The 17,505-nt window shown below is 46.0% G+C and overlaps 1 protein-coding gene across 1 annotated transcript in view; it reads right to left on the bottom strand.

The window, feature by feature from the left end:
* Window positions 1–13,090: 13,090 nt before the first annotated feature.
* LOC140406567 (breast cancer metastasis-suppressor 1-like protein-A) overlaps window positions 13,091–17,505 on the bottom strand; it is a gene marked incomplete at its 5' end in the record, with an annotated part of 29,041 nt that continues 24,626 nt past the window's right edge. Inside the window, one exon of the mRNA XM_072494566.1 lies at window positions 13,091–14,868. Coding sequence (XP_072350667.1) covers window positions 14,751–14,868 — 118 coding nt within the window. The remainder of the gene's footprint in view (window positions 14,869–17,505) is intronic.

The following is a 17,505-nucleotide window of genomic DNA, read 5'->3' as shown; positions in this document are numbered from 1 at the left end:
CGTCCATGGATCGCACGTGGCCGGGGGTGGACAAAATGGCCACCCCCATGAATCGCACGTGGCCGGGGGGGGGGGGGGGGTCACAAGATGGCGGCGCCCATCCTCCCCGCGTGGTGTCCGGGACCCAAAATGGCGGCACCCACGGGCCGCACGTGGATCGTTGGGGGGGGGCTGCGACTGCTGTCCCGGTGCTCCCCCAGGGATTACGGTGACCCCCCTGGACTGGCACACCACTGCGTAATGCCCCTTTTTGCCGCAGCTCTTACAAATAGCTGAGCGGGCCGGGCAGCGCTGCCGGGGGTGTTCACCTGCCCGCAGAAATAGCAGCGGGGCCCACCGGGATGGTCTGGTGCTCTGGCCGTGCAGGCTTGCGGGGGGGGTGGGGGGTGCCGGGGAGTTGGTCACAACGGGGTCCACGGAGCCCAAGGGGCTGCCGCGCGGTCGGGGATGTAGGCGCGGGCGTTTTGTGAGGCCACGCCGAGGGTGGCGGCAAGGGCCCGTGCCTCTGTGAGTCCTAACGAGTCTCTCTCTGACAGATTATGGCGAATTTGAGAAGAAGTCATACCTGCCACAAACGCATCACTGATTAGTAGCTCCGTGTGCTCGATCACGCTCACCGACGGGCAGTTGCAGTTCCTCCCCAAAATCAAGAGCGTGCTCTAGAATTCGTTGAGCGATTCTCCGGGGATTTGCCGTCTCGTCGCGAGTTGGTGGCGTGCATAGACCTGGTTTATGGGCCGAATGTAGACTCCTTTCAGCATGGCGAGAGCCATCAGGAAATCCTCCACTTCTTCGATGAGAGTGTAGATCTCCGGGCTCACCCTGGAATGCAGGACCTGCATTTTCTGATCTTCCGTGGTCCGGCCAGGGGCCGTTCGGAGGTAACCTTCGAAGCATGCTAGCCAGTGTTTGAATACGGCCACCGAGTTTGCTGCGTGGGGGCTGATCCGCAGGCACTCCGGGGCGATCCGGAACTCCATCGTCTTTTAAGCTCGCTTAATAAATTGTAGCGCACAGTGACTTACGCGAGACGAGAAGCTATGAAGTCGATCTAGGCTTTATTAAGCGAGACTTGTCCCCAGCAGCTCAGCAACAGAATGAGGCTGCGGGGAGAAGCTCGAGCTCTTATACTCCGCCTTCAGGGCGGAGCCAGAAGTCGGCAGATCCAACCAGGACCCAGGACCTGTCAGCCAATAGCCTCTCGGCTTCACAGCTACCACATTACCCCTAATACATACCACCACATGCGGGAGCTGAGAGTCAGAGCTGAGATTTAAAAAGGCAGGAGCCGAGAGTCAGAGCGAAGATTTAAAAAGAACGGTAGCTGAGTCAGAGCGGAGAATTAAAAAGAGCAGGAGCGGAGAGTGAGAGTGGTGATTTAAAAAGAGCAGGATCTGAGATTCATGGCAGTGATTCAAAAAGAGCGGGAGATGAGCTTCCAGTAGAGCATGAGCTGATATTTAAAAGGAGCACGAGCGAGAGTCAGAGCAGAGATTGAAAAAGAGCAGGAGCTGAGAGTCAGAGCGGAGATTTAAAATGATGAGAAACCAAGATTCAGAGCTGTGATTTAAAAAGAGCAGGTGCTGAGAGTCAGAGCGGAGATTTAAAAAGAGCGGGAGCCAAGAGTCAGAGAGGAGATTTATAAAGAGCAGGAGCTGTAAGTAAAAGTGGAGATTTAAAAAGAGCAGCAGCTGAGAGTTTGGGCTGTGATTTAAAAAGAGCGGGAGCAGAGTCACAGCGGGGATTTAAAAAGGGCGGGAGCTGTGAGTCACAACGGAGATTTAAAAAGAAGGGGAGCCGAGAGTCAGAGTGCAGATTTAAAAAGAGCAGGAGCTGGGAGCCAGAGCTCAGATTTGAAATGGACAGGAGCCAAGAGTCAGAGCGAAGATTTAAAAAGAGTGGTAGCTGAATCAGAGTGGAGATTTAAAAAGAGCAGGAGCTGAGAGTGAGAGTGGTGATTTAAAAAGAGCAGGATCTGAGATTCATGGCAGTGATTTAAAAAGGGCACGATCTGAGATTCCAGTAGAGCATGAGCTGAGAGTCAGGGCGGATATTTAAAAGGAACAGGAGCTGAGAGTCAGAGCAAAGATTGAAAAGAGCAGGAGGCAAGAGTCGGAGCGGAGATTGAAAAAGAGCGGAAGCTGGGAGTCAGAGCTGAGATTTAAAAAGAGCAGGAGCTGACAGTCAGGATGCAGATTTAAAAACAGCGGGAGCCAAGAGTCAGAGCGACGAGTTCAAAAGAGCAGTAGCTGAGTCAGAGCGAAGAATTAAAAAGAGCAGGAGTTGAGAGTGAGAGTAGTGATTTAAAAAGAGCAGTATCTGCGATTCATGGCAGTGATTCAAAAAGAGCTGGAGCTGAGATTCCAATAGAGCATGAGCTGAGAGTCAGGGCGGATATTTAAAAGGAGCATGAGCTGAGAGTCAGAGCAGAGATTTAAAAAGAGCAGGAGGCAAGAGTCAGAGCGGAGATTGAAAAAGAGCAGGAGGCAAGAGTCAGAGCAAAAATTCAAACAGAGCGGGAGCTGAGAGTCAGAGCGGAGATTTAAAAAGAGCAGGAGCGGAGAGTCAGAGTGCAGATTTAAGAAGAGTGGGAGCTGAGAGTCAGAGTAGAGATTTAAAAAGAGCATGAGCTGAGAGTCAGAGCAAAGATTCAAAAGAGCGGGAGCTGAGAGACAGAGCGGAGATTTAAAAGGAGCAGCAGCTGAGAGTCAGAGCGGAGATTTAAAAAGAGCGGGAGCTGAGAGTCAGAGCGGAGATTTCAAAAGTACGGGAGCTGAGAATCAGAGTGGAGATTTAAAAAGAGCGGAAGGCAAGAGTCTGAGCTGTGATTCAAAAAGAGCAGGAGCTGAGATTGGAGTAGAGCATGGACTGAGAGTCTGAGCTGCGATTTAAAATGAGCGGGAGGCAATAGTCAGAGCAGAGATTTAAAATGAGCCGGAGCGGAGAGTCAGAGCGGAGATTTAAAAAAGAGTGGGAGCTGAGAGTCTGAGCTGTGATTGAAAAAGAGCAGGAGCGGAGAGTCAGAGTGCAGAATTAAAAAGAGCAGATCTGAGAGTCAGAGCGGAGATTTAAAAAGGCCAGGAGCCAAGAGTCAGAGCGAAGATTCAAAAAGAGCGGGAGCTGAGAATCAGAGTGGAGATTTAAAAAGAGCAATAGTCGAGTGTCAGAGTGGAGATTTAAAAAGAGCAGGATGTGAGATTCATGGCAGTGATTCAAAAAGAGCGGGTGCTGAGATTCCAGTAGAGCATGAGTGAGATTCAGGGCGGATATTTAAAAGGAGCAGGAGCTGAGAGTCAGAGCCGAGACTTATAAAGAGCAGTGGGCAAGAGTCAGAGCGGAGATTTAAAAGGAGCAGGAATCAAGAGTCAGAGCTGTGATTCAAAAAGGCCAGGAGCAAAGAGACAGAGCGAAGATTTAAAAAGACCGGGAGCTGAGCCAGAGCGGAGATTTAACAAGAGCAGGAACTGAGAGTGAGAGTGGAGATTTAAAAAGAGCAGGAGCTGTGATTCATGGCAGTGATTCAAAAAGAGCGGAGCTGATATTCCAGTAGAGCATGAGCTGAGAGTCAGAGCAGAGTTTTAAAAAGAGCGGGAGCCAAGAGTCAGAGCGACGAGTTAAAAAGAGCAGTAGCTTAGTCAGAGCGAAGAATTAAAAAGAGCAGGAGCTGTGATTCATGGCAGTGATTCAAAAAGAGCGGGAGCTGAGATTCCAGTAGAGCATGAGCAGAGAGTCAGGGCGGATATTTAAAAGGAGCAGGAGCTGAGAGTCAGAGCCGAGATTTAAAAAGAGCGAGAACTGAGAGTCAGAGCAGAGATTTAAAAAGAGCAGGAGGCAAGAGTCAGAGCGGAGATTGAAAAAGAGGAGGAGCTGAGAGTCAGAGCAGAGATTTAAAAGGAGCAGGGACCAAGATTCAGAGCTGTGATTGAAAAAGAGCAGGAGGCAAGAATCAGAGCAAAGATTCAAACAGAACGGGAGCTGAGAGTCAGAGCAAAGATTCAAACAGAACGGGAGCTGAGAGTCAGAGCGGAGATTTAAAAAGAGCAGGAGCTGAGAGTCAGAGTGCAGATTTAAGAAGAGTGGGAGCTGAGAGTCAGAGCAGAGATTTAAAAAGAGCATGAGCTGAGAGTCAGAGCAAAGATTCAAAAGAGCGGGAGCTGAGAGACAGAGCGGAGATTTAAAAGGAGCAGGAGCTGAGAGTCAGAGCAGAGATTTCAAAAGAGCGGGAGCTGAGAATCAGAGTGGAGATTTAAAAGGCGCGGAAGGCAAGAGTCTGAGCTGTGATTTAAAAAGAACAGGAACTGAGACTCAGAGTGGAGATTTAAGAAGAGTGGGAGCTGAGAGTCAGAGTAGAGATTTAAAAAGAGCATGAGCTGAGAGTCAGAGCAAAGATTCAAACAGAACGGGAGCTGAGAGTCAGAGCGGAGATTTAAAAAGAGCGGGAGCTGAGAGTCAGAGCAGAGATTTCAAAAGAGCGGGAGCTGAGAATCAGAGTGGAGATTTAAAAAGAGCGGAAGGCAAGAGTCTGAGCTGTGATTTAAAAAGAACAGGAACTGAGACTCAGAGTGGAGATTTAAAAAGAGCGGTCCTGAGATTCACCGCAGTGATTCAAAAAGAGCAGGAGCTGAGATTGCAATAGAGCATGATCTGAGAGTCTGATCTGCGATTTAAAATGAGCGGGAGGCAATAGTCAGAGCAGAGATTTAAAATGAGCCGGAGCTGAGAGTCAGAGCGGAGATTTAAAAAGGCCAGGAGCCAAGAGTCAGAGCGAAGATTTAAAAAGAGCGGGAGCTGAGAATCAGAGCGGAGATTTAAAAAGAGCAATGGTTGAGTGTCAGAGTGGAGATTTATAAAGAGCAGGAGGCAAGAGTCAGAGCTGTGATTCAAAAAGGCATGAGCTGAGAGTCAGAGCAGAGTATTAAAAAGAGCAGGAGCTGAGAGTCAGAGCGGAGATTTAAAAAGAGCAGTAGCCGAGAGTCTGGGCTGTGATTTAAAAAGAGCAGGAGCGGAGTCAGAGCGGAGATTTAAAAAGGGCAGGAGTTGAGAGTCAGAGCGGAGATTTACAATGAGCGGGAGCTGAGAGTCAGAGCAGGAAGTTAAAAAGAGCGAGAATGGAGAGTAAAAGCGGAGATTTAGAAAGAATGGGAGCTGAGAGTCAGAGCGGAGATTTAAAAAGAGCAGAAGCCGAGAGTCAGAGTGGCGATTTATAAAGAGCGGGAGCTGAGAGTCAGAGCAGAGATTTAAAAAGAGTATGAGCCAAGAGTCAGAGCAAAGATTCAAAGTGAGCGGGAGCTGAGAGTCAGAGCAAAGATTTAAAAAGAGCAGGAGCTGAGAGTCAGAGCGGAGACTTAAAAAGAGCAGGAGCTGAGAGTCTATGCTGTGATTTAAAAATAGCGAGAGCCAAGATTCATAGAGGAGATTTAAAAAGAGCGGGAGGCTAGAGTCTGAGCTGTGATTTAAAAAGAGCAGGAGCCGAGATTGCAGTAGAGCATGAGCTGAGAGTCAGAGCAGAGATTTAAAAAGAGCAGGTGCTGAGAATCAGAGCGGAGATTTAAAAAGAGCAGAAGCTGAGATTCTGAGCTGAGAGTCTGAGCTGCGATTTAAAATGAGCGGAAGGCAATAGTCAGAACGGAGATTTAAAAAGAGCCGGAGCTGAGAGTCAGAGCAGAGATTTAAAAGGAGCAGGAACCAAGAGTCAGAGAGGAGATTTAAAAAAGAGTGGGAGCTGAGAGTCTGAGCGGTGATTGAAGAAGAGTAGGAGCGGAGAGTCAGAGTGGAGTTTTAAAAAGAGCAGGAGCCGAGAGTCAGAGTGCAGATTTAAAAAGAGCAGAGCTGAGAGTCAGAGTGCAGATTTAAAAAGAGTGGGATCGGAGATTTAAAAAGGCCAGGAGCCAAGAGTCAGAGCGAAGATTTAAAAAGAGTGGGAGCTGAGAATCAGAGTGGAGATTTAAAAAGAGCAATAGTTGAGTGTCAGAGTGGAGATTTAAAAAGAGCAGGATGTGAGATTCATGGCAGTGATTCAAAAAGAGCGGGAGCTGAAATTCCAGTAGAGCATGAGCTGAGAGTCAGAGCGGAGATTTAAAAAGAGCGGGAGCCAAGAGTCAGGGCGGAGATTTGTAAAGAGCAGGAGCTGAGAGTCTGGATGTGACTTAAAAAGAGCGGGAGCAGAGTCAGAACAGAGATTGAAAAAGGGCAGGAGCTGAGAGTCAAAGTGGGGATTTCTAAATGGCGGGAGCCGAGGGTCAGAGCGGCGATTTAAAAAGAGTGGGAGCCGAGAGTCAGAGCGGGGATTTAAAAAGAGCGGGAGCTGAGAGTCGGAGCGGAGATTTACAATGAGCGGGAGCCGAGAGTCAGAGCAAGGATTTAAAAAGAGCGAGAATGGAGAGTAAAAGCGGAGACTGATCAAGAATGGGAGCTGAGAGTCAGAGCAGAGATTTAAAAAGAGCGGGAGCCGAGAGTCAGAGTGGTGATTTATAAAGAGAGGGAGCTGAGAGTCAGAGCAGAGATTTAAAAAGAGCATGAGCTGAGAGTCAGAGCAAAGATTCAAGAAGAGCAGGAGCTGAGAGTCAGAGCAGAGATTTAAAAAGAGCGGGAGCTGAGAGTCAGAGCAAAGATTCAAAAAGAGCAGGAGCTGAGAGTCAGAGCAGAGATTTAAAGGGAGGAGGAACCAAGAGTCAGAGCGGAGATTTAAAAAGAGTAGGAGCTGAGAGTCTGAGCTGAGGTTTAAAAAGGGCAGGAGCTGAGAGTCAGAGCGGAGATTTATAAAGAGTGGGAGCTGAGGGTCTGTGCTGTGATTTAAAAAGAGCGGGTGCCAAGAGTCAGACCGGCGTTTTAAAAAGAGCAGGAGCTGAGAATCAGAGCGGAGATTTAAAAAGCAGGAGTTGAGTGTCAAGAGTGGAGATTTAAGAAGAGCAGTATCTGAGATTCATGGCAGTGATTCAAAAAGAGCAGGAGCTGAGATTCAAGTAGAGCATGAGCTGAGATTCTGGACGGATATTTAACAAGAGCAGGAGCTGAGAATCTGAGCAGAGATTTAAAAAGAGCAGGAGCTGAGAGTTTGAGCTGTGATTTAAAAAGAGCGGGAGCGAAGATTTAAAAAGAGTGGGGCTGTGTCAGAGCGGAGATTTAAAAAGAGCGGGAGGCACGAGTCAGAGCGGATACTTAAAAAGAGCAGGAGCTGAGAGTCAGAGCGGAGATTTAAAAAGAGTAGGAGCTGAGAGTCAGAGCGGAGATTTATAAAGAGTGGGAGCTGAGAGTCTGTGCTGTGATTTAAAAATAGCGGGTGCCAAGAGTCAGAACGGTGTTTTTAAAAGAGCAGGAGCCGAGAGTCAGAGCGGAGATTTGAAAAGGGCAGGAGGCAAGAGTCAGAGCGGAGATTTAAAAAGAGCAGGAGTTGAGATCAGAGTGGAGATTGAAAAAGAGCGGGCGCTGAGATTCATCGAAGTGATTCAAAAAAGCAGGAGTTGAGATTGCAGTACGCCATGAGCTGAGAGCCAGAGCGGAGATTTAAAACGATTAGGTGCTGAGAGTCAGAGCAGAGGTTTAAAAAGAGCGGGAGCTGAGAGTCAGAGCAAAGATTCAAAAAGGGCAGGACCCTAGAGTCAGAGCAGAGATTTAAAAAGAGCAGGAGCGGAGAGTCAGAGCTGAGATTTCAAAAGAGCGGGAGCTGAGAGTCAGAGCGGAGAATTCAAAAGAGCGGGAGCTGAGAATCAGAGCGGAGATTTAAAAAGAGCAGGAGCTGAGAGTCTGAGCTGTGATTTAGAAAGAGCAGGAAGGAAGAGTCAGAGCGGAGATTTAAAACGATTAGGTGCTGAGAGTCAGAGCAGAGGTTTAAAAAGAGCGGGAGCTGAGAGTCAGAGCAAAGATTCAAAAAGGGCAGGACCCTAGAGTCAGAGCAGAGATTTAAAAAGAGCAGGAGCGGAGAGTCAGAGCTGAGATTTAAAAAGAGCGGGAGCTGAGAGCCGGAGCGGAGATTCTAAAAGAGCGGGAGCTGAGCTTCAAGTAGAGCATGAGCTTAGAGTCAGAGCGGATATTTAAAAAGAGCAGATGAGAATCTGAGCTGTGATTTAAAAAGCGCGGGAGCTGAGAGTCTGAGCTGTGATTTAGAAAGAGCAGGAAGGAAGAGTCAGAGCGGAGATGTAAAAGGAGTGAGAGCTGATAGTCTGAGCTGTGATTTCAAAAGAGCGGGAGCTGAGAGTCAGAGCGGAGATTTAAAAAGAGCGGGAGCTGAGAGTCAGAGTTGAGATTTAAAAAGAGCAGGAGCTGAGAGTTTGAGCTCTGATTTAAAAAGGGTGGGAGCGGAGTCAGAGCGGGGATTTAAAAAGAGCGAGAGCTGAGAGCGGCGATTTAAAAAGAGCAGGAGCCGAGAGTCAGAGTGGTGATTTATAAAGAGTGGGAGCTGAGAGTCAGAGCAGAGATTTAAAAAGAGCACGAGCTGAGAGTCAGAGCAAAGATTCAAAAAGAACGGGAGCTGAGAGTCAGGGCAAAGATTTAAAAAGACCGGGAGCTGAGAGTCAGAGCGGAGGTTTAAAAAGGGCGGAAGCTGAGAGTCAGAGCTGAGATTTCAAAAGAGCGGGAGCTGAGAATCAGAGCGGAGATTTAAAAAGAGCAGGAGCTGAGAGTCAGAGTGCAGATTTAAAAAGAGCGGGACCTGAGAGCCAGAGCGGAGATTTAAAAAGAGCAGGAGCTGAGAGTCAGAGCTGTGATTTAAAAAGAGAGGGAGCTGAATGTCAGAGCGGAGATCTAAAGAGCAGGAGATGAGAATCTGAGCTGTGATTTAAAAATCGCGGGAGCTGAGAGTCTGAGCTGTGGTTTAGAAAGAGCAGGAAGCAAGAGTCAGAGCGGAGATGTAAAAGGAGTGAGAGCTGATAGTCTGAGCTGTGATTTCAAAAGAGCGGGAGCTGAGAGTCAGAGCGGAGATTTAAAAAGAGCAGGAGCTGAGAGTTTGAGCTCTGATTTAAAAAGGGTGGGAGCGGAGTCAGAGCGGGGATTTAAAAAAGAGGGAGCGGAGAATCAGAACGGAGATTTATAAAGAGCAGGAGTTGAGTGTCAGAGTGGAGATTTAAAAGGAGCAGGAACCAAGAGTCAGAGTGGAGACTTAAAAAGAGCGGGAGCTGAGATTCATGGCAGCCATTCAAAAAGAGCGGGAGCTGAGATTCCTGTAGAGCATGAGCTGAGAGTCTGAGCTGTGATTTAAAAGGAGCAGGAGGCAAGAGTCAGAGCGGAGATTGAAAAGGAGTGAGAGCTGATAGTCTGAGCTGTGATTCAAAAATAGTGGGACCTGAGAGTCAGAGCGGAGATTTAAAAAGAACAGGAGCTGAGAGTTTGAGCTGTGATTTAAAAAGAGCGGGAGCGGAGTCAGAGCGGAAGTTTAAAAAGGGCGGTTGCTGAGAGTCACCGAGCATGGATTTAAAAAGAGCAGGAGCTGAGAGAAAGAGCAGATTTAAAAAGAGCGGGAGCTGAGAGTCAGAGTGAAGATTTACAATGAGCGGGAGCTGAGAGTCAAGAGCAGGGATTTTAAAAGAGCGAGAATGGAGAGTAAAAGCGGAGATTTATAAAGAATGGGAGCTGAGAGTCAGAGCGGAGATTTAAAAAGAGTGGGAGTGGAGAATCAGAGTGAGGATTTAAAAAGAGCGGGGATTTAAAAGAGCAGTCCTGCGAGAGACACCTCTACTTAGACAGCAGTTGAAAAACAAGCCAGGAGCGACGTCACAAGAAATCGGAGAGAAAATAAATGTAGTCGTAATTGGGGATAGTCTCATTAGGGGCATAGGCAGTTCTCTGTGACCAGGATCGAGACTCCCGAAGGTCGCGTTGCCTACCTGCTGCGAAGGTTTGGGATATCGCATCTGGGCTTCAGAGGAGCTTGGAGTTGTAGGGTAAAAATCCAGTTGTTATGGCCCACATAGGTACCAACGACATAGATAGAACAAGGATAGAGGTTCTGCTAAAGGAATTGGAGCAGCTAGGGGCTAAATTATAAGGCAGAACCAAAAAGGTAATAACCTTCATATTACTACTTGAGCCATGAACAAATGAGCACAGGGTTAATAAGACATTTGATAAGGTGCTGCACAAAAGGCAAGTTAACATGGGATTAGGGATAGAAGACTTGCTAACTGACAGACGGTAGAGTCGGGATAAATAGATCTTTTTCTGTTTGGCAAAATGCAACAAGTGGGGTGCTACAGGGTTTAGTGTTTGGGCCCCAACTATTTACAATATTAATGTTTGAATGTAGGGTACAAGGCACTATAGCCAACTTTACAGATGACACTAAAATACATGGGAAAGTAAGTTGCAATGAGGAAGTAAGAAATTTACAAATGGATATAGATAGGTTCGCTGAGTGGGCGAAAATTGGCCAGATGGAGTTGCAGTGGATAAGAGTGAGGTTATCAATTTTGGTTGCAAAAATGGAAAGGCAACTTATTATCTAAATGGAGAGAAACTTCAGAGCTTTGTTGCGGCGGGATCTGGGTGTCATGAATCTCTTGTATGTAGGTAATAGTGAAGGCAAATGGAATTTTGGCCTTTATAGCTAAAAGAATAGAGTATAAAAGCAGGGAAGTGTTGCTGAAATTGTACAAGGCATTGGTAATACCGCTCCTGGAGTACAGTGTACAGTTTTGGTCCCTTTATTTGAGGGCTGTAGTTGCATTGAGGCAGTTCAGAGGAGGTTCACTCGATTGATTCCAGAGATGAAGGGTTTGTCTTATGAAAAGAGGTTGAGCATTTTAAGTCTATTGTCTCTCGGGTTTAGAACCCTCTGGGCTGCTTGCGTGGACTGTCGTTTTTCGTTTGTACCCCCCCCCCCCCCCTCCCAACCCCCTCAGAAGGCTGGGAACGGGAGAAGATTGGAGGGGGACCGTCAGAGCTGCGGCTCTAACCTGGGAGAGCAGAGCCCTGGAAGTTGTCGCCGGCCTGGAGGAAAGGGAGATTGTCGGGATGGAGTTCAGCATCAGGCGAAGAAGTGAGGCCCTGCTGAGTTGCGGTTCCCCAAGACACGCGTGACAACACCCCGCACCACCACCACCACACCCTGGCTCGCAGTCTAATCATGCGTCTTGTCTTGTGTCTTGCAGAACCTGACTGGAGATTGGATGGGTCCATCTGGTGTCCCTTGCCCCCAGCCAGTGCCACAGCCGCCCCCCCAGTGAGCCGAGCAGTGACACAAAGCAGCTCAGAAGGCAGCCCTCCACCTGAGACACAGGACACCCCGGAGCTCGAGTTTGAGGATGCCACAGATTTCCCATCACAGCTGTCTCCAACACCCTCCGCCATCCCAGAGGCACTCACCCTGGGACACTATCTGGTGTGCGCCACACAGCTGATCTGGTACATCAGGTGGAAGTAGGAACACCCGAGGGGGACGGTTGGAGGGAAGGCCGACCCCAGGGACCAGCTGTCGTCCAGACAGGTTTCGGGCTTCTGGACAGTCCCATCGATTGTGAAGATGGAATCGCAGAGAAAGGGACGACATGAGGATTGTCGGTGAGCATCCAGTATCTGCAGGTGCAGTTGGAGGAGTCCAACTTCGTGCAGGAGCAGGAGTGGTGCCGACAATGCGTGCCACCCAGGCACAGTTTGCGTCCACAGTGGAGGCATTGGGGGGGGGGGGGGGGGGGGCGACGGCTTTGGCTGTGGATCAGCATGTCCAAGGTCAGGGGCATTCTGTGCAAACGCTGGCCAAGGCCCAGGACAGGGTTGCCATCTCACAGGTAACCATGTGCCGGAGCCACGTGGAAATTACAGCGGCGCTCCTGAGCGTGGCCCAGTCACAGCAGGCCATGGCTGAGACTGTCAGAGGCATTGCCCAGGCGCTAGTCGATGTGGCGCAGGCAGAGGGAGACGGCGCAGTCACTGACTGATGCGATACAAACCTAGAAGACGACCAATCAATGGGTGATGTGGCGCAGTCCCAGACGGAGATGGTCCACTTCCTGTGCTCCATGGCCGCAAGCATGCAGACCCTAGTCAAGACCAGAGCGGAGTCCAGGACTGGTAGTGCCAGGTGGTAGGGGAGCCTCAGGAGGATAGCTCCACTTGCACCCCCAGCCCAGGGACTATCGGGGACCCAGAGGGAGGTTTGTGCAGAGCGGCCGGTCATCTGCAGGGGGACATGCATCCCGCAGGTCACCCCTTGGACCCAGGCATCCTGGCGATGGCGGCAAACTATACTGGGTCAGGCCCGCTAATGATATGCTAGCACTGTTGCTGTATGTGCATTTTGTCCGAATTGACACGGCTGTCAAGGAAAATTGACGACAAATCGGCGACCACTGCGATTTTGGCGTCGGAACCTGTTATCCGCCCAATCACGTTTCATGATTTCGGTGTCAGCCAACAGAGAAGCCCGCCCCGTGGTTTTAAACAGATAAGAAATTACTTCTCTTAAAGGGTCGTGAATCTGTGGAATTCACTACCCCAGAGTGCGGTGGAGGCCAGGACAAGTAAATTTGAGGAGAGACATATTTTCAATTAGTATTGGGCTGACAGGTTATGGAGGATGGGCAGGAAAGGGTAGTTAAGGCCACCATGATCATATTGAATGGCAGAGCGGGCTCACGGGACTTAATTGTCTACTCCTATATCTCATGATATTCACAAGTCCCATTCCGTTGAATGGAGTAGTTAACTGTCTTGACAGAGACTAAATGAGTGTTGGGTGCATAACATTTTATGTAAGTACATGTCTCATGGCAAAGATATTAAAGCACTAAACTTTATTAACAGCAACGGCTCAGTTTACGCTCTTGGTCTTTTATGACATGGCTAATTCCAGCCAAGGTAACGACAGGCCTCAGGCTGTTATGTCCTTTGCTGAAATGAGTTTACGGTTGACAAAACGCAGAATAATGATGTCCTCTCCTGTCAAATAATGGGGGTCTTATGAAGAATGGCAAACTGAGACTCCTACAGCAGGCAGCTATCAACATCTATGAAGGCAAACCCCAATAGGAAAACTGAAAGAAAATTGGAGTATTCTCATTCTAGGGTTCAGTAGGAACTTTCATTTTGTAATTTCATATATGTAAATGTGGTAAAAGCTCAGATTTTTATCTATCTGGAATGAGGTAAAAATCGACAAGACAACCTTAAAAAGGGGTTTTATTAATATGGTATGCATAATTTATATATCAAAGTTTGTTCATGACCATTTGCAGTTTTTAAAATTCAATTTTCAACATTTTCATGCAAAATAAACACATGTTTACAAAATAAACATGTTCACATCACACATAGATTGAGGAAAATGCATCAAACTCTAAATTCATGATAGGTCTTAATACAGGAGTTAATCTCCCAGACAATCCATATCTAGGTGCTTCTCAAACCAGCGAGACCACACCATGCTGAAAGAAAATGAGGTGATAATTGAAGTGCAATACAGTATTTGGCTGATGCAATTTGATGTTCATGTTACTTGTAGGCACATCCAAGAAAATGCAAAATCCTTCCAAAAGCAAGGCATGTTTATAAAAGCAGGGCTTTGTAACCATACCAGGGATTATTTTGGCACCAAGTGATAGTACATGGCATAGGGAGAAAAGCTTAAACAGACCTCCGTATATTTAATTGCCCTATTTTATTGACATGCAGGAGTAGCCAATATATCACATCTGTCAGGAGACTTTCGAAATTCAGCTTCTCCAGAAAGAGTTTACTATCCAACTGACCACCAGAGTGACATAGCTTTGTTTTGTTTCCATTTTACTTTATCAAGATTATAACGCACATCGATTGAACAAAACAGTTTCAGTTTCCACAAAACCACGGTCGGAAATAAGTACTTAATTTAACTTCACTGCCTTTACACAAAACAGAGACCCAACATGATCAGCAAATGCAGTTCAATTTGTTCAAGTTATATCCCACAACTATAACCCAATAACTGTTCAAGAACATAATACAAATTACCAATATATTTAGAGAAAGTGTGAATTTTAAGAACATTGTAAAACAAAAATGGAGACTTTTGAATAGTCAATGCACTTGCACGACAGCGCAATGATGCATCTAGATTTTTGTTTGCCAAGTTAAAATTCAGAAAGTGAAAGTAAATATGGTTCTATAATTTAACATTCTACACATTAGGCCTACTGTTAACATTTAGAGAATTTTCACATCCATTCGAACCAGTTTGTTTCATTCTACTGCAACAGCTATGTTCAACGCCCAGTATAATGGTCTAGACAATGGAATAAACATTTTCAGTACCACTGGATTTTCCATCTGGCACCACTGGATATCATATGATGGTGTCTCATGTTCACCGGATGAATTGCAACAGGAGGAGCAAGGCAGAGTTGGGCATTGGCTGGGGGTCTCAGATTCAGAAGCAATACAAGGGTGCATTGTATAGGCAGTTTATTTGCCTCAGGCACTGCTTGAACCACGTACCTTGAATCAGAAGTCACAGTATTTACAAAATCTATCCTATTTTGACAAACAGGTAAAGAGTGAACAGAATGATGAACAAGTAAAAATCTTGGTTTACTTAATGAGTGCATTACGTAGAAAATGCATAAAGAGAAAGAAAAATAGCAAACTACTAAAGTGACATATAAAAAGGGTTTCACTCACAAATGCCATTTACTCACCAGATAAGACTGAACATGTTTAATGGTCAAATATTTCTGTAAATTGAATTGTATTTCACCGATTATAATTCTGAAGTCACAGCACCTTCTTTGTCGTAGAGACAATACAAAAAGTTCATACAAAAAAAAGACTCGACAAGCATTACGAAGCTACACATGTTTGATGGTGTATTTTCCTTTCTGTAATTGGGAAATGTAAAGTTTTGACTTGCTGCTGTCAGTCCTCTTAAACCATACTTCATCATTGTTGATGGTTGTTATTGTAGCACTAAAAAAAACAAAAATCTCGGTCATTGTCGTATTTGGGAAAATATTCTTAGAAGCTTTCCTAGCATTCAGTGAGTAATTGAGTCTGCTTCTGTGCCTTGAGATTATGCCGGAGCACACATATTTCTCTTTTTGCTAAACTCGAGGATGAGCAGTTTCAAACACTTAAATCTCACACCATAATTTCAGAGCCTCAGCTGCTAGCTCTTATTTTAAAATAAAGGTACTCCTGTTGATCATTGGTACCGGATGCTGACAATGCAGTTTACAACAAAACAAACTCGCCCAATAGCTAAACAGAGAAAAGATTTGTATACAGGGACAATTTTTAGAAGAAATTTCAGAGCCACTCCGTGTGTCAGAGAATAATGCAACAAACTATCGTTGTGTGGCTAAACACATTGCGCTCCATCATATAGACCAGTGGTCATTCCACTTCTTTTCTAATGCCCAATGTCACAAATTTATGTCCAGTATCTTTTACCTAATCTCTGTACATTGGTGATAAGCACCGACTGAAGGAAACACCATTCACAGTCCTGAATAGAAAGGTGGGTAGGAAAGCACTGCCGTTTTCACAATCTTGTGCCTCACCCAGGAGTCAAAAACAAGGCAGCACTACATTAGGCTTAATTACTGATTTCATCTTCTCCTTTCGAATGAAGAGAAATGGTACATCGTATGGGATGATGGAGAGAAATAATTAGTCAAGCCAGCAGCATACAAGTCTTCCAAGCAATGCACACATCCAGGCATGCTACAAGGGGCATATGTTGATAAAAATAGCACAGGCACAATTTACACTATATATTTTCTGCAGAAATTCACCGATACCATTTTTAAACATCTGGTACCTTAATTTTGCAAAATTTGTCATTTTAAACAAAAGAAATGCAAATTCTAAGCATTTCCATTATCAGGGAGGATAGAAACAGACAGAAAATTAAGTTACAAACTACAAAATAAAGCAAAACAGTAAAAATAGAGACCCATAATACACTGCTGATGAGAAATGTAAAGGATGTAACTTTCAATTCACTCAGTGCACTGCCTGCAAGGCAGCAATAAACAGTTTTCTTACATGACAAAAGAAAAGCAGCTTTGTGCAAAGCCTACAGCCCCCATATTTATGGGAAAGAAGCAGACACACTTCAGCAACTAGTAAACCCAGAAATGCTGGAAATGGGGAGGTTCTGACAAATTTTATGGCAGCCGTCTTGAGAATTTTAAATCCATTTCCTTCCTGGCAGTGCCTTGAGGTGGTCACTAGTAATCTAGATTAGGAATTATTTGAGGGGGGGGGTGTGGGGTGCTGACGGCAATCAGAGGAGAGGATTGGCAAAGGAGGAAAAGATAAAGATCATAGGGAACAGAGATCATGGCATGTTTCCTTGAGGAGCTGGAGGAAAGTACATCTTCTCTCACGGCCCACAAGCAGTGCTACAAAGCTTTTATCTGATGGATTCTGCAGCTCCTCCCTTTTCCAATTGCTTCCACTAATACCACTCTCAGTCAATCCAGTGCAGATTCCCAATAATACTAAAGCAAAATGCTGTAGATTCTGGAAGTCTGAAATAAGAATAGAAAATGCTGGAGAGAGGGCAAAGGGAGGCAATAATGCAAGAAGTGACAACATATATGTAGCTGGAAGAAGTGTGAATAGCAGAATTATAAACATGTCAACTGAAAGCAAAATAAAGAGAAAACAAGAGAGAAGTGCAAAGCAAGATGAGACAATACAGGGCCAGATGCTAGGATCGGAAATTGAATTGGAGTCTGGAAGGCTATAAAGTGCCGAACCAAAAGAGGAGTTTAAATTCAGCATCTTTGGAACAATGCCGGAGGCTGATGATGGGGAGCTTGGAGTGACCATGTAGCGGTCAACTGAAATGGCAGATGACCAGAAACCCACAGTCACTCTTGCAGCCTGAATGGTGGTTCGGCAAAGCAATTGCCCAATGTGTTTGTCCAGACCTGCTGAGTATATCCAGCACTTTCAGCTTTTAATTTTAGGTTTCCAGTATCCTCAGTATTTTGATTTTGTAATGCTGTAATTCACTGCCATTTGTTATGGGCCAGGGTTTAGAGAACCCCAAAGTGTATCATGGTGTTCACCTGACCCACAACTTTTACTAGATTGTGGTATGGGGAGCACACGGCCCACTCTACAGGTATAGTACAGCAGAAATGGAAAAGTATTTTTTAAAGCAAAACAATGTTTATTCTAAGAACTCAAGTTAGCCTTTTTAAAACATAGTGAACATCTTAGCAACAATCAATTCAAATACAACCCCCAAAGACTACAACACTAAGTAAACCTTGAAGCTTTCCTTTTTAACATCCGTACGACTTAAAAACAAAACCTTTATCAGAAGCACATCACGCTAAAGTCACTACTGAAAACATTTATAATTCGGAATTCACCAAATAATCAAGAGATAGTTTTTCATGGCAGAGAGAACAGCAGTACAGCTGCTATGCCTGGCTTCAGCTCCAACACTGAAAACGAAACTAAAACACATCCTGCAGCAAACAGCCTAAAACAAAAGTAAAAAGCTGACAGACAGCCCAGCTCCACCCACACTCTGACATCACTGATAATCACCCATTTCTGAAAGGTACATTTCTTAAGCACCCA

Source organism: Scyliorhinus torazame, unplaced genomic scaffold (assembly GCF_047496885.1).
Source record: "Scyliorhinus torazame isolate Kashiwa2021f unplaced genomic scaffold, sScyTor2.1 scaffold_633, whole genome shotgun sequence".
Classification (NCBI taxonomy): Eukaryota; Metazoa; Chordata; class Chondrichthyes; order Carcharhiniformes; family Scyliorhinidae; genus Scyliorhinus; species Scyliorhinus torazame.
The sequence above is the reverse complement of the archived record's forward strand: the minus strand, read 5'-3'. Positions and strand labels throughout refer to the sequence as shown.